At 43.4% G+C, this 21,587-nt stretch overlaps 1 protein-coding gene across 1 annotated transcript; it reads right to left on the bottom strand.

Annotated features, from left to right (window-relative positions):
• Positions 1–6,345: 6,345 nt before the first annotated feature.
• On the bottom strand, positions 6,346–8,653 carry LOC147985013 (uncharacterized). The gene is made up of 5 exons (XM_087541366.1): positions 8,588–8,653; positions 7,842–7,860; positions 7,462–7,725; positions 6,484–7,242; positions 6,346–6,392 (listed from the first exon to the last, which is right to left on the bottom strand). The coding sequence occupies exons 1-5, from the start codon at positions 8,651–8,653 to the stop codon at positions 6,346–6,348; spliced, it is 1,155 nt and encodes a 384-aa protein (XP_087397492.1).
• Positions 8,654–21,587: the final 12,934 nt, after the last annotated feature.

Below are 21,587 nucleotides of genomic sequence, written 5' to 3'. Positions count from 1 at the left end.
AGACACTAGCACCCAATTCACACAAAGCATAAAAATCATGATCTTTAATCTTAATTTTAATAGTTGGTTCCCACTCATCATAGAGTTTTCTAGGGATAGAAACTTTCAACTCAAGTTTCTCTTCATAAGATTGCATCAAGGCATCAACGATATGTTCGGTAAAGGCTTTATTTTGACTATAAGCATGAGGAGAATTTAGCACAGATTGCAACAAGGAAATACAATCAATTAAAGAGCAACTTTCATAATTAAATTCCTTGAAATCCAATATAGTGGGTTTAGCAACATCTAGATTTTTATTTCTTTCAATCCCACTTTTATCAATTTCATCATCAAGATCTAAATACTCCGAATTTTTAGAACGCCTTCTAGGTAAAGGAAGATCATATTCAGTTTCATCAAGATTCATATTGCAAAACAAAGATTTAATAGGGGACACATCAATAACTTTTATATCTTCATCTTGATTTTCATAAGAATTGAAAGAACACGCTTTAATAAAGGCATCTTTCGTAGCACGCATCCTAGCGGTTCTTTCCTTGCACTCATCAATGGAAATTCTCATGGATTTGAGAGACTCATTGATATCATGCTTAGGAGGAATAGATCTAAGCTTTAAAGAATCAACCTCAAGAGAAATTCTATCAACGTTCCTAGCCAAATCATCAACTTTAAGCAATTTCTCTTCAAGCAAAGCATTAAAAAAAATTTATGAATTCATAAACTCTTTAACACTAGTCTCAAATTCAGAGGGAATCTTATTAAAATTTCCATAAGAGTTGTTGTAGGAATTTCCATAATTATTAGAAGGATTACTAGGATAAGGCCTAGGATTAAAATTTCCTCTATTCGCGTTGTTACCAAAATTATTCCTACCAACAAAATTCACATCCATAGATTCATTATTATTCTCAATCAAAGTAGACAAAGGCATATCATTAGGATCAGAAAAAACACTCTTAGTAGCAAATAATTTCATAAGTTCATCCATCTTTCCACTCAAAACATTGATTTCTTCTATCGCATGCACTTTTTTATTAGTAGATCTTTCAGTATGCCATTCAGAATAATTAACCATAATATTATCTAGGAGTTCAGTAGCATCTCCTAAAGTGATTTACATAAAAGTGCCTCCCGCGGCCGAATCTAAAAGATTTCTAGAAGCAAAATTCAATCCGGCATAAAAAATCTGTATAATCATCCACAAATTCAAACCATGAGTAGGGCAATTATGTATCATTAATTTCATTCTCTCCCAAGCTTGTGCAACATGTTCATGATCAAGTTGCTTAAAATTCATAATATCGTTTCTAAGAGAGATGATCTTAGCGGGAGGAAAATACTTAGAGATAAAAGCATCTTTGCACTTGTTCCAAGAATCAATACTATTTTTAGGCAAAGACGAAAACCAAGCTTTAGCACGATCTCTAAGCGAAAAAGGAAATAGCTTCAATTTAACAACATCATTATCGACATCTTTCTTCTTTTACATATCACATAAATTAACGAAGCTATTCAGATGGGTAGCGGCATCTTCACTAGGAAGGCCGGCGAATTGATCTTTCATAACAAGATTCAACAAAGCAGTATTGATTTCACAAGATTCAGTATTGGCAAGCGGAGCAATCGGTGTGCTAAGGAAATCATTATTATTGGTATTGGTGAAGTCACACAATTTGGTAGTATCTTGAGCCATCGCGACAAACAAGCAAACCAACACACGAGCAAACAAAAAGGCAAGCGAGAAAAAGGCGAACGGAAAGAGAGAAGGAGATTGGGAAAGAGAGTGCAAATAAAACGGCAAGGGTGAAGTGGGGGAGAGGAAAACAAGAGGCAAATGGCAACTAATGTAATGCGGGAGATAGGGATTGTGATGGGTACTTGGTATGTTGACTTTTGCGCAGACTCCCAGGCAACGGTGCCAGAAATTCTTCTTGCTACCTCTTGAGCACTGCGTTGGATTTCCCCGAAGAGGAGAGGATGATGCAGCAAAGTAGCGTAAGTATTTCCCTCAGTTTTTGTGAACCAAGGTATCAATCCAGTAGGAGGCTACGCTCAAGTCCCTCGTACCTGCACAAAACGATAGCTCCTCGCAACCAACGCGATTAGGGGTTGTCAATCCCTTCACGGTCACTTACGAGAGTGAGATCTGATAGAGATAATATTTTTGGTATTTTTGGTATAGAGATGCAAAGTGAAAAGTAAAAGGCAAAGTAAAAAAGCAAAGCAAGATTAAAGTGATGGAGATTGATATGATGAGAATAGACCCGGGGGCCATAGATTTCACTAGTGGCTTCTCTCGAGAGCATAAGTATTCTACGGTGGGTGAACAAATTACTGTTGAGCAATTGACAGAATTGAGCATAGTTATGAGAATATCTAGGTATGATCATGTATATAGGCATCACGTCCGAGACAAGTAGACCGACTCCTGCCTGCATCTACTACTATTACTCCACTCATCGACCGCTATCCAACATGCATCTAGAGTATTAAGTTAAAAACAGAGTAACGCCTTAAGCAAGATGACATGATGTAGAGGGATAGTTTCATGCAATATGATTAAAAAAAAACCCATCTTGTTATCCTCGATGGCAACAATACAATACGTGCCTTGCTGCCCCTTCTGTCACTGGGAAAGGACACCGCAAGATTGAACCCAAAGCTAAGCACTTTGATAGAGGCTAAGGTGTCCCGATGTTTCGATGAGATGGTGGCTATCGTTTTCTGTGGGAGTCGACCTTGACGATCTGACTACGAACGTGCGAGACGTCACGCTGCAATCGCTAAACCAACTTCCGAGGGTTATTGACCACGCCGGAGCACGATCAACCTGACCACGAGGGTCTGTTTCCTGCGAGCAAACGAAGAACAAGCAAGAAACTGAGATTGCAATCGGGATATTGCGAATATAAGATGAAAGCTTTATTGATCAAGGTGGGGTTCTGTGATGCCTTGGTCTGGTCGTTGGACACAAACGAAGTACGCGAAGTTGCAGCTATGGCGAACTTTTAATCTAAACAAAACCCAAAGTCTAAATGACGCCCTAAGGGTTGTATATATGGAGGAAGAGGGGGGAATTTCGTGGCCCTTAAGGGTGGGGTCCGAAACCAACCCTAACTCTTGTTTCCCCACACATACGGACTCTAAAAATAGCCTATACTTAAGTATTTCGAAATTACATGGGCCTGGCCCATTAATAAGGTGACGCAGCACCTAGAATAGCCTATGGACGAATATTATGAAGTGGCATCTTGTATATTTCGTCCAAGGCTTCATGCACTCCTTATGGCGGCTTCAAAGTCCTGAAATCATCACTTGTAACTCCGTTCTTGATCCCCTTGCGCATGCCATCAACTCCATGCGTGTTCTTGCTCAAATGTTCATCCTTCTCCAAGCTAGGCCCTTCATTTGTAAGCAAAACAAATGTATCCAATTTAGGCAGCATCATAATCTCATGAACATTAGAATCATTACCAAGAAACGAAAGTACCTGGTAATTTAATTGGCGTGCGCGAGCTCTAGTAATTCGTCGAGTATATGTAACAGTAGGGGCTGTGGGTGTAACAATGGTATTGATGTCCTCATCACACTTCTCCCATGGCAAGAAAAACCAATCTAGTAGGCCAAACCAAACTGATAATTCGAAAAGACTTGCAAAGATAACCAATCATACATCAAAGAATTCAGAAAAGATTCAAATATTATTCATAGATAGACTTGATCATAAACCCACAATTCATCGGTCTCAACAAACACACCGCAAAAAGAACATTACATCGAATAGATCTCCACGAGAGAGGGGGAGAACATTGTATTGAGATCAAAAAAGAGAGAAGAAGCCAACTAGCTAATAACTATGGACCCGAAGGTCTGAGGTGAACTACTCACACTTCATCGGAGGGGCTATGATGATGTAGAAGCCCTCCGTGATGACGGCCCTATCCGGCGGAGCTCCGGAACAGGCCCCAAGATGGGATCTCGTGGATACAGAAAGTTGCGGCGGTGGAATTAGGTTTTTGGCTCCGTATCTGATCGTTTGTGGGTACGTAGGTATATATAGGAGGAATGAGTACGTCGGTGGAGCACCGAGGGGCCCACGAGGCAAGAGGCGCGCCCTAGGGGGCGCGCCCCCCACCCTCATGACCGCCTCTTTGACTCCTTGGGGTAGGGTCCAAGTCTCCTGGATCACGTTTGGTGAGAAAATCACGTTCCCGAAGGTTTTATTCTGTTTGGACTCCGTTTGATATTCTGTTTCTCCGAAACTCTGAAATAGGCAAAAAACAACAATTCTGGGCTGGGCCTCCGGTTAATAGGTTAGTCCCAAAAATAATATAAAAGTGGAAAATAAAGCCCAATATAGTCCAAACAGTAGATAATATAGCATGGAGCAATCAAAAATTATAGATACGTTGGAGACGTATCAGGAATCAATGCCAAGGCTATCGCCAGTCAGCCTTCCATTGATTCCTCATGGGCGGCGCAGTGCGGCGACGTGCCCCCTCCCGCCACGCGTACACACGTTGCCCCCCCCGGCCGCTATAAAATCCACCCCTTCCTTTGTCGGTGGACACACCCGCCCGCAGCCACCCTCTCTCGCCGCCGACGCCCTTCCCTCTCTCCCCGTCTAGCCACCGCGTGCACACTCAACTGATGGGTGAACGGTTCTCCGGCGACGCGGCGGCGGCCAGCGGCTTTGGCCGCCGCTCTCTGCATGAACGAGAAGCCCACCTCCTCCACGAGGCGAACTACCCGGCGCCCCCCGACATGCGTGCGTCGGGGCGGTGGAAGCTGAGCGCCGGGGGCATCCCGGTCCCCCCGCTGCCCGACGTCGAACACCCCGGCTACTTTCACGCCGAGATTGAGCGTGTGCGGGCCTCTCTGTCGGGGAAGGAGTGGGCCCTCTACAACATCGGCAACCACGATGCGTGGGGGTGTACTTCGAACGTCGGCAGGCGGAGCGGCTCGTCACCATCAACAACGCACCGGTGGTAAGGGGGCGCAACAACAGCGACGGCCGCCGCCTGTGGTGGGGCGCCCCGGCCGCACGCTCCATGCCATCCTCGAGTACCTCGAGGGAGGCAATGATCCGTCGCTCGAGTAACCGGCGGCCCCGGCCCCCCACCGGAAAGGCGACCATGGCTGCCGAGGCGAATGTTGGGCGGGTCCTCCTCCTAGTACTCCCGATCCTCCTCCCATTCCTTCGGGCCGCTGGCGCTCATCAGCGTCAAGGCTGAGCCCATGGAAACGCTTCTCGGTCGGCGCACCCGCGGTGCCGCCCTCGTCATCAACGAGGGCGGCCGCGCCTCCTCGGCTCCTACATCCCGCCTCGTCAAGCCAAAGATGGAGCTGAGGCTCGCCCCCGTGAAGATTGAGCACGCTGGCATGGCTGCACTCGAAGACGAGGCCGCCATGAAGTGGGTGCGAGAGGACTGGGTGCGGCTGGAGATGGAGCGCCAGCGCCGCGCCCTAGAGGAGATCGCCGCATGGCGCTGTGGCCGCAACGAGGGAGGCGTCGTCGTCCTCGAGGACAGCGACGACGAGGCGCCGCCGGCGGCCAAACTAGTCCTGATGAGGCACAGACTAGCGAGATGCCAATTCGGGCATGTAGATGGCCCGATCTTTCACGGCGATACTCGATCAACACCTCGTCTCCCTGTTCCTCCTGGTAACCTCCAAGAACAATTTTCACCTGTGTACAAAAATACACAAACGAAAATAATGACCCCCTTGGATCAGCACGTAGGCGTCGATGTGATGATCAACCCTCCGTCGCTAGTAAATTTCCATGATGGGAAAATCACAAATAATACACAAGATATGACCGCCCGTAACTCGGACATTTTTCTGTATATCTCATACTCGAAATAAAACTCCAAACTGATCTCCCTGTTACATGGACACCATCCACTTTTATATAACCAACGCATGGCCTAAGGCCCACACCACCTAGACTCCTAAGTAGTACGTAACTAGTACAACTTGCCATCATGATTTATATGGCACGCAATTAGAAGGAAAACTACTAGCTAACATGAAGATATACTTCCTATTTTTAAAATAAAACACATACGTACGTAAGGTAAAGGGACTACGAAAAAAAAGACTATTCTCCATGCAATTAGGACCCAACGTGCAGCTCCATCGTCCCTTTTTTAATCCATCGGGGAGGTGTACGAAAGTTGGGCTGCACCTTGCCACGTATGGGTTCCTCCATAATCTCAAGTTTGTCGCCGTGATGATCATATACTTCTTGGAAAGGATCTGACTTCCTTTTATTTATCAAACCAAATTGATATATTGGCTTAATATATGGACGTGGCTCACATGGCTTCTGCGATTCTCTTATATCTCCTTGTGTATGTGCATGTACAAGATTTGTACAAGCACGTCTACACATCAATTTGTTGTCCAAATTACCAGCTTGACGTGCACCCATCTTTGCGGCACGAATACCTGGACCGCATAACAAACGTTCCTTACCATCTCTGCCGGTGTGCAATATATCTGGACAACTTATAATTGTACCAGCATCCTCGAATAGACTCTCCTTGCTCACCTTAGTTGGTTCGAGTTTAGTAGCAGCCGCACTTGATAATATTCTAGACGTTGCAATGTCTGTATCATCCTCCCTTCCTTGAAACAAAACCATCCTCGGTTTTGAGCCAACATTCAAAGGCACCTCCTTCTTAGAAAATTGTATCTCTATATTGATCGCCTTATTTGCCATTGGTTTCAACACACGCTTTCTTCCATCATGCATGAATGTGTATGTGTTTGATCTGCCGGTATGCACTGCATCATGATCGAATTGCCATGGTCTTCCCAATAGTAACTGACATGCGTCCATCAGCATGACGTCACAATCCACCTTGTCAACATAATCCCCAACAGCAAATGTCATACGTACCTTATGTGTAATTTTTAATTTCCCAGAGTTATATAGCCACCCTACATGGTGTGGTTGAGGGTGTCGCCACATAGACAAACCCAATTCTTGTACAAGGTCTTTGCTAATGGCGTTGGTAAAACTGCCACCATCAATTATCATCTTACATGCACGGTCCTTGATCTTGCATTGTGTCTTAAAAACACTCCATCGCTGGCCTTTTGCATCATCATTTTGTACCTTCTGTACCAAAAGATTCAGCCCCTCAGTCGGTGCATCGACTTCTTCCTTTCTTTCTTCCTGTTGCTCTCTTCTTTTTAGCAAACGGTTTTTCCAGTCTGCGTTGAACACATCTGATGGCATGGGAATAAAACAGATTTGTTGGCCCTTCCATGATACAGAGTAACTATTTTTCTTGGAATTCCGAACAGCCCCAACACATTTGCACCATTGGTTCCCAAGTAGCAGATGACACGACACCATGGGCACAGGACAAACGTGAAAAAATTCCGCACAACAATATTTCCCCAAAGTAAAAATTAACAAAATCTGGTGCGTAATTTGGATTTCACCTTCGAACCACTTCAGCGTGTATGGTCTTTCAAGAGGTGTCATCTTCAGCCCCAATTTTTCCACCACCTCGATGCTCACCATATTGACCGCAGTACTCTCATCGATTGTCAGATTGACACGTCGTTCGTTCACAACGCAACGAGTGTGAAAAAGAATGACCTCACCAATGCCTTCCTCCTCCATCAAAATGTTCCTGCTCAATATGTTGATGCTCGCCTCCGCAGACGATATTGCAAATTGAATCGCCGTGACTAACCTTAGCTCTGAATACCACTTGATGAGGCACAGACTAGCGAGATGCCAATTCGGGCATGTAGATGGCCCGATCTTTCACGACGATACTCGATCAACACCTCGTCTCCCTGTTCCTCCTGGTAACCTCCAAGAACAATTTTCACCTGTGTACAAAAATACACAAACGAAAATAATGACCCCCTTGGATCAGCACGTAGGCGTCGATGTGATGATCAACCCTCCGTCGCTAGTAAATTTCCACGATGGGAAAATCACAAATAATACACAAGATATGGCCGCCTGTAACTCGGACGTTTTTCTGTATATCTCATACTCGAAATAAAACTCCAAACTGATCTCCCTGTTACATGGACGCCATCCACTTTTATATAACCAACGCATGGCCTAAGCCCCACATCGCCTAGACTCCTAAGTAGTACGTAACTAGTACAACTTGCCATCACGATTTATATGGCACGCAATTAGAAGGAAAACTACTAGCTAACATGAAGATATACTTCCTATTTTTAAAATAAAACACATACGTACGTAAGGTAAAGGGACTACGAAAAAAAGACTATTCTCCATGCAATTAGGACCCAACGTGCAGCTCCATCGTCCCTTTTTTAATCCATCGGGGAGGTGTACGAAAGTTGGGCTGCACCTTGCCATGTATGGATGCCTCCATAATCTAAAGTTTGTTGCCGTGATGAGCATATACTTCTTGGAAAGGATCTGACTTCCTTTTATTTATTAAACCAAATTGATATATTGGCTTAATATATGGACATGGCTCATATGGCTTCTGCGATTCTCTTATATCTCCTTGTGTATGTGCATGTACACGATTTGTACAAGCACGTCTACACATCAATTTGTTGTCCAAATTACCAGCTTGACGTGCACCCATCTTTGCGGCACGAATACCTGGACCGCATAGCAAACGTTCCTTGCCATCTCTGCCGGTGTGCAATATATCTGGACAACTTATAATTGTACCAGCATCCTCGAATAGACTCTCCTTGCTCACCTTAGTTGGTTCGAGTTTAGTAGCAGCCGCACTTGATAATATTCTAGACGTTGCAATGTCTGTATCAAGTCCGCTAGAGCAACCCCGGGCAGGGGTCCAGCAGGGACGGACGTGTGAAGAAGGAGAAGGAGGACGGCGGCGACAGCGACTACGCCGCCTTCAGCAAGTTCTTCGACCTGTAGGCACGGCAGCAGGCCGTTGTTTTCTTTTTTCATTAGATTTTATGTTCTCTATATGTAAAAAACCGTGGAACGCCTAAATATCGCCGAATCTATGTCGTGTTTGCCGAATTTTGGCCGAATGTCTTTTTAAAAGTATTTACAAAAAGTGTGTCTGGGGGGAGGCGGCTGGGAACCCGATCGCCCTCACACCGAGAACATCGCCGGTTCGCCCCCAAGCGGCGCTTTTTTCTAGCCCCTGGGAGGGCGAGCGGCTGGAGATGCTCTAAGTAGTATCATGCATGTAAAACTACTCCATCCGTACACGAATAAGTGTACATTTCGCTTTTTTCTAAGTCAAAGTTTTAAAATTTTGATCAATTTTATAGGTAAAAAATAGCAACATTTATGACACTAGATTAGTATCAGTGGATCCGTTTTGAAATGTACTTTCATAATATACCAATTTGATGTCATATATGTTACTACTCTTTTCTATATAGTTCCTCAAAATTTTAGAACTTTGACTCGGGACAAAAGGTGATGTACACTTATTCGTGGATGGAGGGTATCATATGCATGATACCAATATATGATACTCTCCATTGTCAGCAGCCTAACAGTCCCTGGCATCGAAGACGGCGGCGACGGCAGGGTTCGTCCATTCGTCAAAACTGATGTGGAGAAGAAAGCAAACGAGAGGGTGAGCGTGAGCCAAAGGGCCATGAGAGAGAGGGCGAGAGAGAGGGAGGAAGCAAGGGGGGAGAGGATTAAAGGTTAGAGGCCGGTGTACTCGTACATCCATTCGTAGCGGTGGTGATAAAGGCTAAGGTGTCCCGATGTTTCGATGAGAGGGTGGCTATCATTTTCTGTGGGAGTCGACCTTGACGATCCGACTACGAACGTGCGAGACGTCGCGCCTTAGCAATCGCTAAACCAACTTCCGAGGGTTATTGACCACGCCGGAGCACGATCAACCTGACCACGAGGGTCTGTTTCCTGCGAGCAAACGAAGAACAAGCAAGAAACTGAGATTGCAATCGGGATATTGCGAATATAAGATGAAAGATTTATTGATCAAGGTGGGGTTCTGTGACGTCTTGGTCTGGTCGTTGGAGACAAACGAAGTACGCGAAGTTGCATCTATGGCGAACTTTTAGTCTAAACAAAACCCAAAGTCTAAACGACGCCCTAAGGGCTGTATATATGGAGGAAGAGGGGGGAATTTCGTGGCCCTTGAGGGTGGGGTCCGAAACCAACCCTAACTCTTGTTTCCCCACACATACGGACTCTAAAAATAGCCTATACTTAAGTATTTCGAAATTACATGGGCCTGGCCCATTAATAAGGTGACGCAGCACCTAGAATAGCCTATGGACGAATATTATAAAGTGGCATCTTGTATATTTCGTCCAAGGCTTCATGCACTCCTTATGGCGGCTTCAAGTCCTGAAATCATCACTTGTAACTCCGTTCTTGATCCCCTTGCGCATGCCATCAACTCCATGCGTGTTCTTGCTCCAATGTTCATCCTTCTCCAAGCTAGGCCCTTCATTTGTAAGCAAAACAAATGTATCTAATTTAGGCAGCATCATAATCTCATGAACATTAGAATCATTACCAAGAAACAAAAGTACCTGATAATTTAATTGGCGTGCGCGAGCTCTAGTAATTGGTCCAGTATATGTAACAGTAGGGGCTGTGGGTGTAACAATGGTATTGATGTCCTCATCATCCTCCCCTTCTTGAAATGAAGTCGTCCTCGATGAAAGCGCATCTTCCTCACCCAAATAAGGCTTCAAATCTGCAATGTTAAAAGTGGGACTAACCCCAAAATCTATTGGTAGCTCAAGTTTATATGTATTATCATTTATTTTCTCTAACACCTTAAAAGGACCATCAGCATGTGGCATTAGCTTTGATTTGCGCAGACTAGGAAATCTATCTTTACGCAAATGTAACCAAACAAGATCTCCAGGCGCAAACACAACATGTTTTCTACCCTTATCTCCAGCAAGTTTATATTTAGCATTCATATGCTGAATGTTTTCCTTAGTTAACTCATGCATTTTTAAAATCAATTCAGAACGTTCTTTAGCATCAAAATTAACCTTCTCTGAAGATGGAAGAGGCAACAAATCAATAGGTGCACGAGGTAGGAAACCATACACAATTTCAAAAGGGCACCTCTTAGTAGTAGAATGCAATGAACGATTATAAGCAAACTCAATATGAGGCAAGCATTCTTCCCACATTTTCTTGTTATTCTTCAAAACAGCCCTAAGCATAGTAGACAATGTTCTATTGACTACTTCAGTTTGTCCATCAGTTTGGGGGTGACAAGTAGTACTAAAAAGCAGCTTAGTCCCCAACTTAGCCCATAAACATCTCCAAAAGTGGCTAAGAAATTTAGTATCACGATCTGAAACAATAGTATTTGGCACACCATGTAAGCGAATAATTTCACGAAAGAACAAATCAGCAACATTAACAGCATCATCGCTTTTATGACATGGTATAAAGTGTGCCATTTTCGAGAACCTATCCACGACAACAAATATGCTATCCCTCCCCTTCTTTCTTCGAGGTAAACCTAAAACAAAGTCCATAGATATATCCTCCCAAGGAACACTAGGTACAGGCAAAGGCATATATAAACCATGAGGATTGAGTCATGACTTAGCTCTTTGACATGTAGTGCAGCGAGCAACAAAACGCTCAACATCCCGTCTCATCTTTGGCCAAAAGAAATGTGTAGCAAGTATATCTGTTGAGGACATCAATACCATTGTTACACCCACAGCCCCTACTGTTACATATACTGGACCAATTACTAGAGCTCGCGCACGCCAATTAAATTACCAGGTACTTTCGTTTCTTGGTAATGATTCTAATGTTCATGAGATTATGATGCTGCCTAAAGTGGATACATTTGTTTTGCTTTCAAATGAAGGGCCTAGCTTGGAGAAGGATGAACATTGGAGCAAGAACACGCATGGAGTTGATGGCATGCGCAAGGGGATCAAGAACGGAGTTACAAGTGATGATTTCAGGACTTTGAAGCCGCCATAAGGAGTGCATGAAGCCATGGACGAAATATACAAGATGCCACTTCATAATATTCGTCCATAGGCTATTCTAGGTGCTGCGTCACCTTATTAATGGGCCAGGCCCATGTAATTTCGAAATACTTAAGTATAGGCTATTTTTAGAGTCCGTATGTGTGGGGAAACAAGAGTTAGGGTTGGTTTCGGACCCCACCCTCAAGGGCCACGAAATTCCCCTCTCTGCCTCCATATATACAACCCTTAGGGCGTCGTTTAGACTTTGGGTTTTATTTAGTTAAAAGTTAGCCAGCGCTGCAACTTCGTGTACTTCGTTTGTGTCCAACGACCAGACCAAGACCGCTTATGAAACCCCACTTTTATCAATACTTCATCCATACTCGCAATATTCAGATTGCTTAATCATATTCTTGCTTGTTCTTCGATTGCTTGCAGGAATAGACCTTGGTGGTCAGGTTGATCGTGCTCCAGCGTGGTCAATAACCTCCCGGAGTTGGTTTAGCGATTGCTAAGGCGCAACGTCGTGCACGTTTGTAGTCGGATCGTCAAAGTCGTCTCCACCAAATCGATAGTTATCATCTCATCGAAAGATCGGGACCCTCGCCTCTATCAAGTGGTATCAGATTTCCAGGTTGCTCGGTGAGATTTTACAGTTTTTCGTAGATTAGATCGAGTCTGTTCTTCATACCTACAGTCCACGAAAAAGCCAGAAAAAAAAATTAGGGTTAGTTCATCATATCCGAACCAATCTGAGCCTTTGCATAATCTTTTTAGGGTTTTTGCTTTGTTGAATTTGCGGTTGCATCGTCATGTCAAGTTGCTGGTCTTAGAGTCTAGTCTTTTAGAGTTTCGAGTTCTGGTCACAAGTTGTCACGCCGCCGCCGCACCATCATCATCGCCCATCTACCACTTTTGCTTATCCGCCACCGCTCTGAGTCCATATCCATATACCACCACCAATCCGTATCCATATACCACCATCAATCTCTATCCATATACCACCACCGCTGCCATATACCACAACCATATATCCACCACCAATCCGAGTTCTTCTCATATTAGGTTTGTTCTTGAGATCAATCTAAATTCCGATTCGTGTTTCCTTGCCTGCGGAGGTCTGGAGACCCCCGGGCAGTTTTTAGGCCAAAATTTTCACGGGCAAAATTTTTTTTTTGCCTATCCTATTTTTAGACTTTTCTGAGTCTTTTGAGCCACGTGCCATCATAGTGATTTTTTGTCGCACTTTTTCGTCGTCGCTGCCCTGATTTCCAAAAGAAAAGTGAAAAAAAAAAATTTGTGCCCATCCTATCAGTTTGACGAGGGAAGAGTTTTGAGACACTCGCCATTATAGTCATTTTTCGCAAAAAAAAAAGAGGAGCGCAAAAAAAGGAGCGCAAAAAAAAAGAGAGCGAAAAAAAAAGAGAGAGTTCCAGAGTGTGATTTTCCCTTATTTACGTGCAGCGCCGTGATTTTGTTAGTGTTCTAGGCTCGCGTCTCTAGCACGGTCTACCCTAGGACCAGCACAGTACCGTCGTTGAGCGTTTATTCAACTTTGCATCTCTGAATTGATTATTGCTGACCCTTTTTGCTACCATACTATAAGCCTTCCCAGCTCCACATACCTCTACGTCGTGCGTTTGACTCTCCCTGGCAATCTCTCTATCCAAGCTTTTGAGAGTTTTGACTACAACGGTTGCCGATCACCGCCTGCTGCTGGGTAAGAACTGGTAAGAATTTGAGATTTGCTTGACGGATTTGTGACACCCGCCACCACCACCTCTTGTTAGTATTCTGTAGGATCATATTCTTGTGTGTTTTCTATTGTTCCTAACCATGGCAGGATCACAAGCCGACGAGACTGACTGGGAGAACATGACGAATCAGGAGTTGCATGATAAATTTCAGCAAATGATGAATGGACAGGTGCAGGATGTGCTAAACAGATTTGAAGACGCCATGGAGAAGATAGATGACATGGAGAAGACGTTCGAAACAAATCTCGATAACAAGTTTAATGAATTGCTCGCGCGTCTTCCACCACCACCACCGGCTGCACCTAACGCACCTCTACAACAACAACAACGACGACTACCTACACATCGTGAAACAGCCCTCCGCCGAGCGAGCCGTCTCCCTCTTGCACCTGGCCAAACTGTTGGTGCTGCTGTTGCTACTTCTGTGGCTCCTGCTGCTGATGCGGAGGAGGATGATTTTGCTGGCGATTACGAGGATGAGGTTGATCAAAATCAGAACTACGTGCCACCACCAGCACAGCAACCATCAGGTCGTCCACATGCAAATAATGGCAATGGTAGGGCTCACCCTCAGGTACGAGATCATGACCATCTCCCTAAACTAAAATTGAATATTCCACCATTTGAGGGTAGATATGTTCCTGATATATATCTTACTTGGGAGTTAGAAACTGAACAACAATTTACATGTTTACAATATCCCGAGGAGAGACGTGTTCCTGCTGCTGTTTGTGCATTCACTAGTTTTGCATGTGTTTGGTGGTCTGAGCATTGTAGATTATATCCCATTCCTGCTACTTGGGCTGCTTTGAAAACTGCTATGCGTACTCGTTGGGTTCCACCATATTATCAACGTGAATTACTTCAAAAATTGCAGCGCTTAAGACAGGGAAAAAATTCTGTAGAAGAATATTATCAGGAATTACAAACTGGCATGATTAGATGTGGTATTGTTGAGGAGAATGAAGCTATGCTTGCACGTTTTATGGGTGGATTAAATAGAGAGATTCAGACGATTCTAGAGTATAAGGAGTATACTAATATCACTCGTTTATTCCATCTTGCTTGTAAAGCTGAACGTGAAGTGCAGGATCGACAGGCATTGGCGCGGACTAACTTTTCTGCAGGTCGACCTTCTTCATGGACACCACGTGCATCATCTACTTCCACACGTTCTGCTACACCGGCGCCTCCGTCGGCTGCCACCTCCAACCGTGATACAATAAAGCAGGCACAATCACCACTATCTGCCAGGAGCACACCTTCTGGGCCTGCAAAGAGCTCTTCTTCATCCATGGCATCAACAGGGCAAACACATGATATTATTTGTCGACGTTGCAAGGGTGGAGGTCATTATGCGAGAGAATGCCCATCTAAGCGTGTGATGATTGTTACTGAGGATGGTGGGTATGAGTCCGCTAGTGACTATGATGAGGAGACTTTGGCTCTTATTACACGTGACGAACACGGTGGAGACGATTCTGATCATGAGACGCAATACATGGCTCCTGAAGATGCTGACAGGTATGAATGTTTAGTTGCTCAACGTGTTTTGAGTGTGCAGGTTACACAAGCTGAGCAAAATCAGAGGCATAATTTGTTCCATACAAAGGGAGTTGTGAAGGAATGTTCTGCTCGCGTGATCATAGATGGAGGGAGTTGCAACAACTTGGCTAGCATCGAGATGGTGGAGAAGCTATCTCTCACCACAAGACCACATCCACATCCTTACTACATCCAATGGTTCAACAATAGCGGCAAGGTTAAGGTAACACGTACTGTTCGTGTGCATTTTAGTATATCTACATATGCTGATTATGTTGATTGTGATGTGGTACCTATGCAAGCATGTTCCTTATTACTTGGTAGACCATGGCAATTTGATAAAAATTCTATTCACCATGGTAGAAACAATCAGTATACTCTTGTTCATAACGATAAAAATATACTTTGCTTCCTATGACTCCTGATTCCATTTTGAAAGATGATATTAATAGAGCTAATAAAGCAAAACAGGAGAAAACTAAGAGTGAAAATCAGATTGTGGCAAAAGAATTTGAGCAACAAATGCAGTCTAATAATAATAAACAATCTAGTGTTTCTTCTAAAATTAAATTGAAAAATGCATGTTTACTTGCCACCAAATCTGATATTGATGATCTAGATTTTAGCAAATCTGTTTGCTATGCTTTTGTGTGCAAAGAGGCATTATTTTCATTCGAGGACGAGCCTTCCTCTTTGCCTCCTGCTGTCACTAACATTTTGCAGGAGTTCGCCGACGTCTTTCCACAAGACCTGCCACCGGGATTACCACCTATTCGCGGGATTGAGCATCAAATTGACTTAATTCCCGGTGCATCATTACCCAACCGTGCACCATACCGTACCAATCCAGAGGAGACGAAGGAGATTATGCGTCAAGTACAAGAACTGCTCGACAAAGGTTATATACGCGAATCCCTTAGTCCTTGTGCTGTTCCTATCATTTTAGTGTCGAAAAAGGATGGTACGTCGCGTATGTGCGTCGATTGTAGAGGCATTAATAATATTACTATTCGTTATCGTCATCCTATTCCTAGGCTAGATGATATGCTTGATGAATTGAGTGGCTCTACAATATTCTCCAAAGTTGATTTGCGTAGTGGTTACCATCAAATTCGTATGAAATTGGGAGATGAATGGAAAACAGCATTTAAAACTAAGTTTGGATTATATGAGTGGTTAGTCATGCCTTTTGGGTTAACTAATGCACCTAGTACTTTCATGAGGTTAATGAACGAAGTTTTACGTGCTTTCATTGGACGATTTGTGGTAGTTTACTTTGATGACATATTGATTTATAGCAAATCTTTGGAGGAACATTTGGAACATTTACGTGCTGTTTTTATTGCTCTACGTGATGCACGTTTGTTTGGTAACCTTGGAAAGTGCACCTTTTGCACCGACCGAGTATCTTTTCTTGGCTATGTTGTTACTCCACAGGGAATTGAAGTTGATAAAGCCAAGATTGAAGCTATTGAGAGTTGGCCGCAGCCCAAAACGGTCACACAAGTGAGGAGTTTCCTTGGCCTCGCTGGTTTCTATAGGCGTTTTGTGAGAGATTTCAGCACCATTGCTGCACCTCTCAACGAGCTTACAAAGAAGGATGTACCTTTTGTTTGGGGTACCGCACAGGAAGAAGCCTTCACGGTATTGAAAGATAAGTTGACACATGCTCCTTTACTCCAACTTCCTAATTTCAATAAGACTTTTGAGCTTGAATGTGATGCTAGTGGAATTGGATTAGGAGGTGTGTTATTACAAGATGGAAAACCTGTTGCATACTTTTCTGAAAAATTGAGTGGGCCTAGTCTGAACTATTCTACTTATGATAAAGAATTATATGCTCTTGTTCGGACCTTAGAAACATGGCAACATTATTTATGGCCCAAGGAATTTGTTATACATTCTGATCATGAATCTTTGAAACACATTAAAAGTCAAGCAAAACTGAACCGTCGACATGCTAAATGGGTTGAATTCATTGAGACTTTCCCTTATGTGATTAAACACAAGAAGGGTAAAGAAAATGTTATTGCTGATGCCTTGTCTCGTCGTTATACTATGCTTTCACAACTTGACTTTAAAATATTTGGTTTGGAGACCATCAAAGATCAATATGTTAATGATGCTGAATTTAAAGATGATAGAGGCAAAGGTGTCCCGATGTTTCGATGAGATGGTGGCTATCGTTTTCTGTGGGAGTCGACCTTGACGATCCGACTACGAACGTGCGAGACGTCGCGCCTTAGCAATCGCTAAACCAACTTCCGAGGGGTTATTGACCACGCCGGAGCACGATCAACCTGACCACGAGGGCCTGTTTCCTGCGAGCAAACGAAGAACAAGCAAGAAACTGAGATTGCAATCTGGATATTGCGAATATAAGATGAAAGCTTTATTGATCAAGGTGGGGTTCAGTGACGTCTTGGTCTGGTCGTTGGACACAAACGAAGTACGCGAAGTTGCAGCTATGGCGAACTTTTAATCTAAACAAAACCCAAAGTCTAAACGACGCCCTAAGGGCTGTATATATGGAGGAAGAGAGGAGAATTTCGTGGCCCTTGAGGGTGGGGTCCGAAACCAACCCTAACTCTTGTTTCCCCCACACATACGGACTCTAAAAATAGCCTATACTTAAGTATTTCGAAATTACATGGGCCTGGCCCATTAATAAGGTGACGCAGCACCTAGAATAGCCTATGGGCGAATATTATGAAGTGGCATCTTGTATATTTCGTCCATGGCTTCATGCACTCCTTATGGCGGCTTCAAAGTCCTGAAATCATCACTTGTAACTCCGTTCTTGATCCCCTTGCGCATGCCATCAACTTCATGCGTGTTCTTGCTCCAATGTTCATCCTTCTCCAAGCTAGGCCCTTCATTTGAAAGCAAAACAAATGTATCCAATTTAGGCAGCATCATAATCTCATGAACATTAGAATCATTACCAAGAAACGAAAGTACCTGGTAATTTAATTGGCGTGCGCGAGCTCTAGTAATTGGTCCAGTATATGTAACAGTAGGGGCTGTGGGTGTAACAATGGTATTGATGTCCTCATCAAAAGATGTATTGCAAAATTGTAAGGAAGGGAGAACTTGGAACAAGTTCGTTCTTAACGATGGATTTGTGTTTCGTGCTAACAAGCTATGCATTCCAGCTAGCTCCGTTCGTCTTTTGTTGTTGCAGGAGGCGCATGGAGGAGGATTAATGGGACACTTTGGCGTCAAGAAGACGGAGGATATACTTGCTACTCATTTCTTTTGGCCAAAGATGAGACGGGATGTTGAGCGTTTTGTTGCTCGCTGCACTACATGTCAAAGAGCTAAGTCACGACTCAATCCTCATGGTTTATATATGCCTTTACCTGTACCTAGTGTTCCTTGGGAGGATATATCTATGGACTTTGTTTTAGGTTTACCTCGAACAAAGAAGGGCAGGGATAGCATTTTTGTTGTCGTGGATAGGTTCTCGAAAATGGCACACTTTATACCATGTCATAAAAGCGATGATGCTGTTAATGTTGCTGATTTGTTCTTTCGTGAAATTATTCGCTTACATGGTGTGCCAAATACTATTGTTTCAGATCGTGATACTAAATTTCTTAGCCACTTTTGGAGATGATTATGGGCTAAGTTGGGGACTAAGCTGCTTTTTAGTACTACTTGTCACCCCCAAACTGATGGACAAACTGAAGTAGTCAATAGAACATTGTCTACTATGCTTAGGGCTGTTTTGAAGAATAACAAGAAAATGTGGGAAGAATGCTTGCCTCATATTGAATTTGCTTATAATCGTTCATTGCATTCTACTACTAAGATGTGCCCTTTTGAAATTGTGTATGGTTTCCTACCTCGTGCACCTATTGATTTGTTGCCTCTTCCATCTTCAGAGAAGGTTAATTTTGATGCTAAAGAACGTTCTGAATTGATTTTAAAAATGCATGAGTTAACTAAGGAAAACATTGAGCGTATGAATGCTAAATATAAACTTGTTGGAGATAAGGGTAGAAAACATGTTGTGTTTGCACCTGGAGCTCTTGTTTGGTTACATTTGCATAAAGATAGATTTCCTAATCTGCGCAAATCAAAGCTAATGCCACGTGCTGATGGTCCTTTTAAGGTTTTAGAGAAAATAAATGATAATGCATATAAACTTGAGCTACCTGCAGATTTTGGGGTTAGTCCCACTTTTAACATTGCAGATTTGAAGCCTTATTTGGGTGAGGAAGATGAGCTTCCGTCGAAGACGACTTCATTTCAAGAAGGGGAGGATGATGAGGACATCAATACCATTGTTACACCCACAGCCCCTACTGTTACATATACTGGACCAATTACTAGAGCTCGCGCACGCCAATTAAATTACCAGGTACTTTCGTTTCTTGGTAATGATTCTAATGTTCATGAGATTATGATGCTGCCTAAATTGGATACATTTGTTTTGCTTTCAAATGAAGGGCCTAGCTTGGAGAAGGATGAACATTGGAGCAAGAACACGCATGGAGTTGATGGCATGCGCAAGGGGATCAAGAACGGAGTTACAAGTGATGATTTCAGGACTTTGAAGCCGCCATAAGGAGTGCATGAAGCCTTGGACGAAATATACAAGATGCCACTTCATAATATTCGTCCATAGGCTATTCTAGGTGCTGCGTCACCTTATTAATGGGCCAGGCCCATGTAATTTCGAAATACTTAAGTATAGGCTATTTTTAGAGTCCGTATGTGTGGGGAAACAAGAGTTAGGGTTGGTTTTGGACCCCACCCTCAAGGGCCACGAAATTCCCCTCTCTTCCTCCATATATACAGCCCTTAGGGCGTCGTTTAGACTTTGGGTTTTATTTAGTTAAAAGTTAGCCATCGCTGCAACTTCGTGTACTTCGTTTGTGTCCAACGACCAGACCAAGACCGCTTATGAAACCCCACTTTTATCAATACTTCATCCATACTCGCAATATTCAGATTGCTTAATCATATTCTTGCTTGTTCTTTGATTGCTTGCAGGAATAGATCTTCGTGGTCAGGTTGATCGTGCTCCAGCATGGTCAATAACCTCCCGGAGTTGGTTTAGCGATTGCTAAGGCGCAACGTCGTGCACGTTTGTAGTCGGATCGTCAAAGTCGTCTCCACCAAATCGATAGTTATCATCTCATCGAAAGATCGGGACCCTCGCCTCTATCAATATCCTCCGTCTTCTTGACGCCAAAGTGTCCCATTAATCCTCCTCCATGCGCCTCCTGCAACAACAAAAGACGAACGGAGCTAGCTGGAATGCATAGCTTGTTAGCACGAAACACAAATCCATCGTTAAGAACGAACTTGTTCCAAGTTCTCCCTTCCTTACAATTCTGCAATACATCTTTAAATTCAGCATCATGAACATATTGATCTTTGATGGTCTCCAAACCAAATTTTTTAAAGTCAAGTTGTGAAAGCATAGTATAACGACGAGACAAGGCATCAGCAATAACATTTTCTTTACCCTTCTTGTGTTTAATCACATAAGGGAAAGTCTCAATGAATTCAACCCATTTAGCATGTCTACGGTTCAGTTTTGCTTGACTTTTAATGTGTTTCAAAGATTCATGATCAGAATGTATAACAAATTCCTTGGGCCATAAATAATGTTGCCATGTTTCTAAGGTCCGAACAAGAGCATATAATTCTTTATCATAAGTAGAATAGTTCAGACTAGGCCCACTCAATTTTTCAGAAAAGTATGCAACAGGTTTTCCATCTTGTAATAACACAGCTCCTAATCCAATTCCACTAGCATCACATTCAAGCTCAAGTCTTATTGAAATTAGGAAGTTGGAGTAAAGGAGCATGTGTCAACTTATCTTTCAATACCGTGAAGGCTTCTTCCCGTGCGGTACCCCAAACAAAAGGCACATCCTTCTTTGTAAGCTCGTTGAGAGGTGCAGCAATGGTGCTGAAATCTCTCACAAAACGCCTATAGAAACCAGCGAGGCCAAGGAAACTCCTCACTTGTGTGACCGTTTTGGGCTGCGGCCAACTCTCAATAGCTTCAATCTTGGCTTTATCAACTTCAATTCCCTGTGGAGTAACAACATAGCCAAGAAAAGATACTCGGTCGGTGCAAAAGGTGCACTTTCCAAGGTTTCCAAACAAACGTGCATCACGTAGAGCAATAAAAACAGCACGTAATGTTCCAAATGTTCCTCCAAAGATTTTCTATAAATCAATATGTCATCAAAGTAAACTACCACAAATCGTCCAATGAAAGCACGTAAAACTTCGTTCATTAACCTCATGAAAGTACTAGGTGCATTAGTTAACCCAAAAGGCATGACTAACCACTCATATAATCCAAACTTAGTT

Source organism: Triticum urartu, chromosome 2A (assembly GCF_056163025.1).
Source record: "Triticum urartu cultivar PI428250 chromosome 2A, HENAU_Tu73, whole genome shotgun sequence".
Lineage (NCBI taxonomy): Eukaryota > Viridiplantae > Streptophyta > Magnoliopsida > Poales > Poaceae > Triticum > Triticum urartu.
The sequence above is the reverse complement of the archived record's forward strand: the minus strand, read 5'-3'. Positions and strand labels throughout refer to the sequence as shown.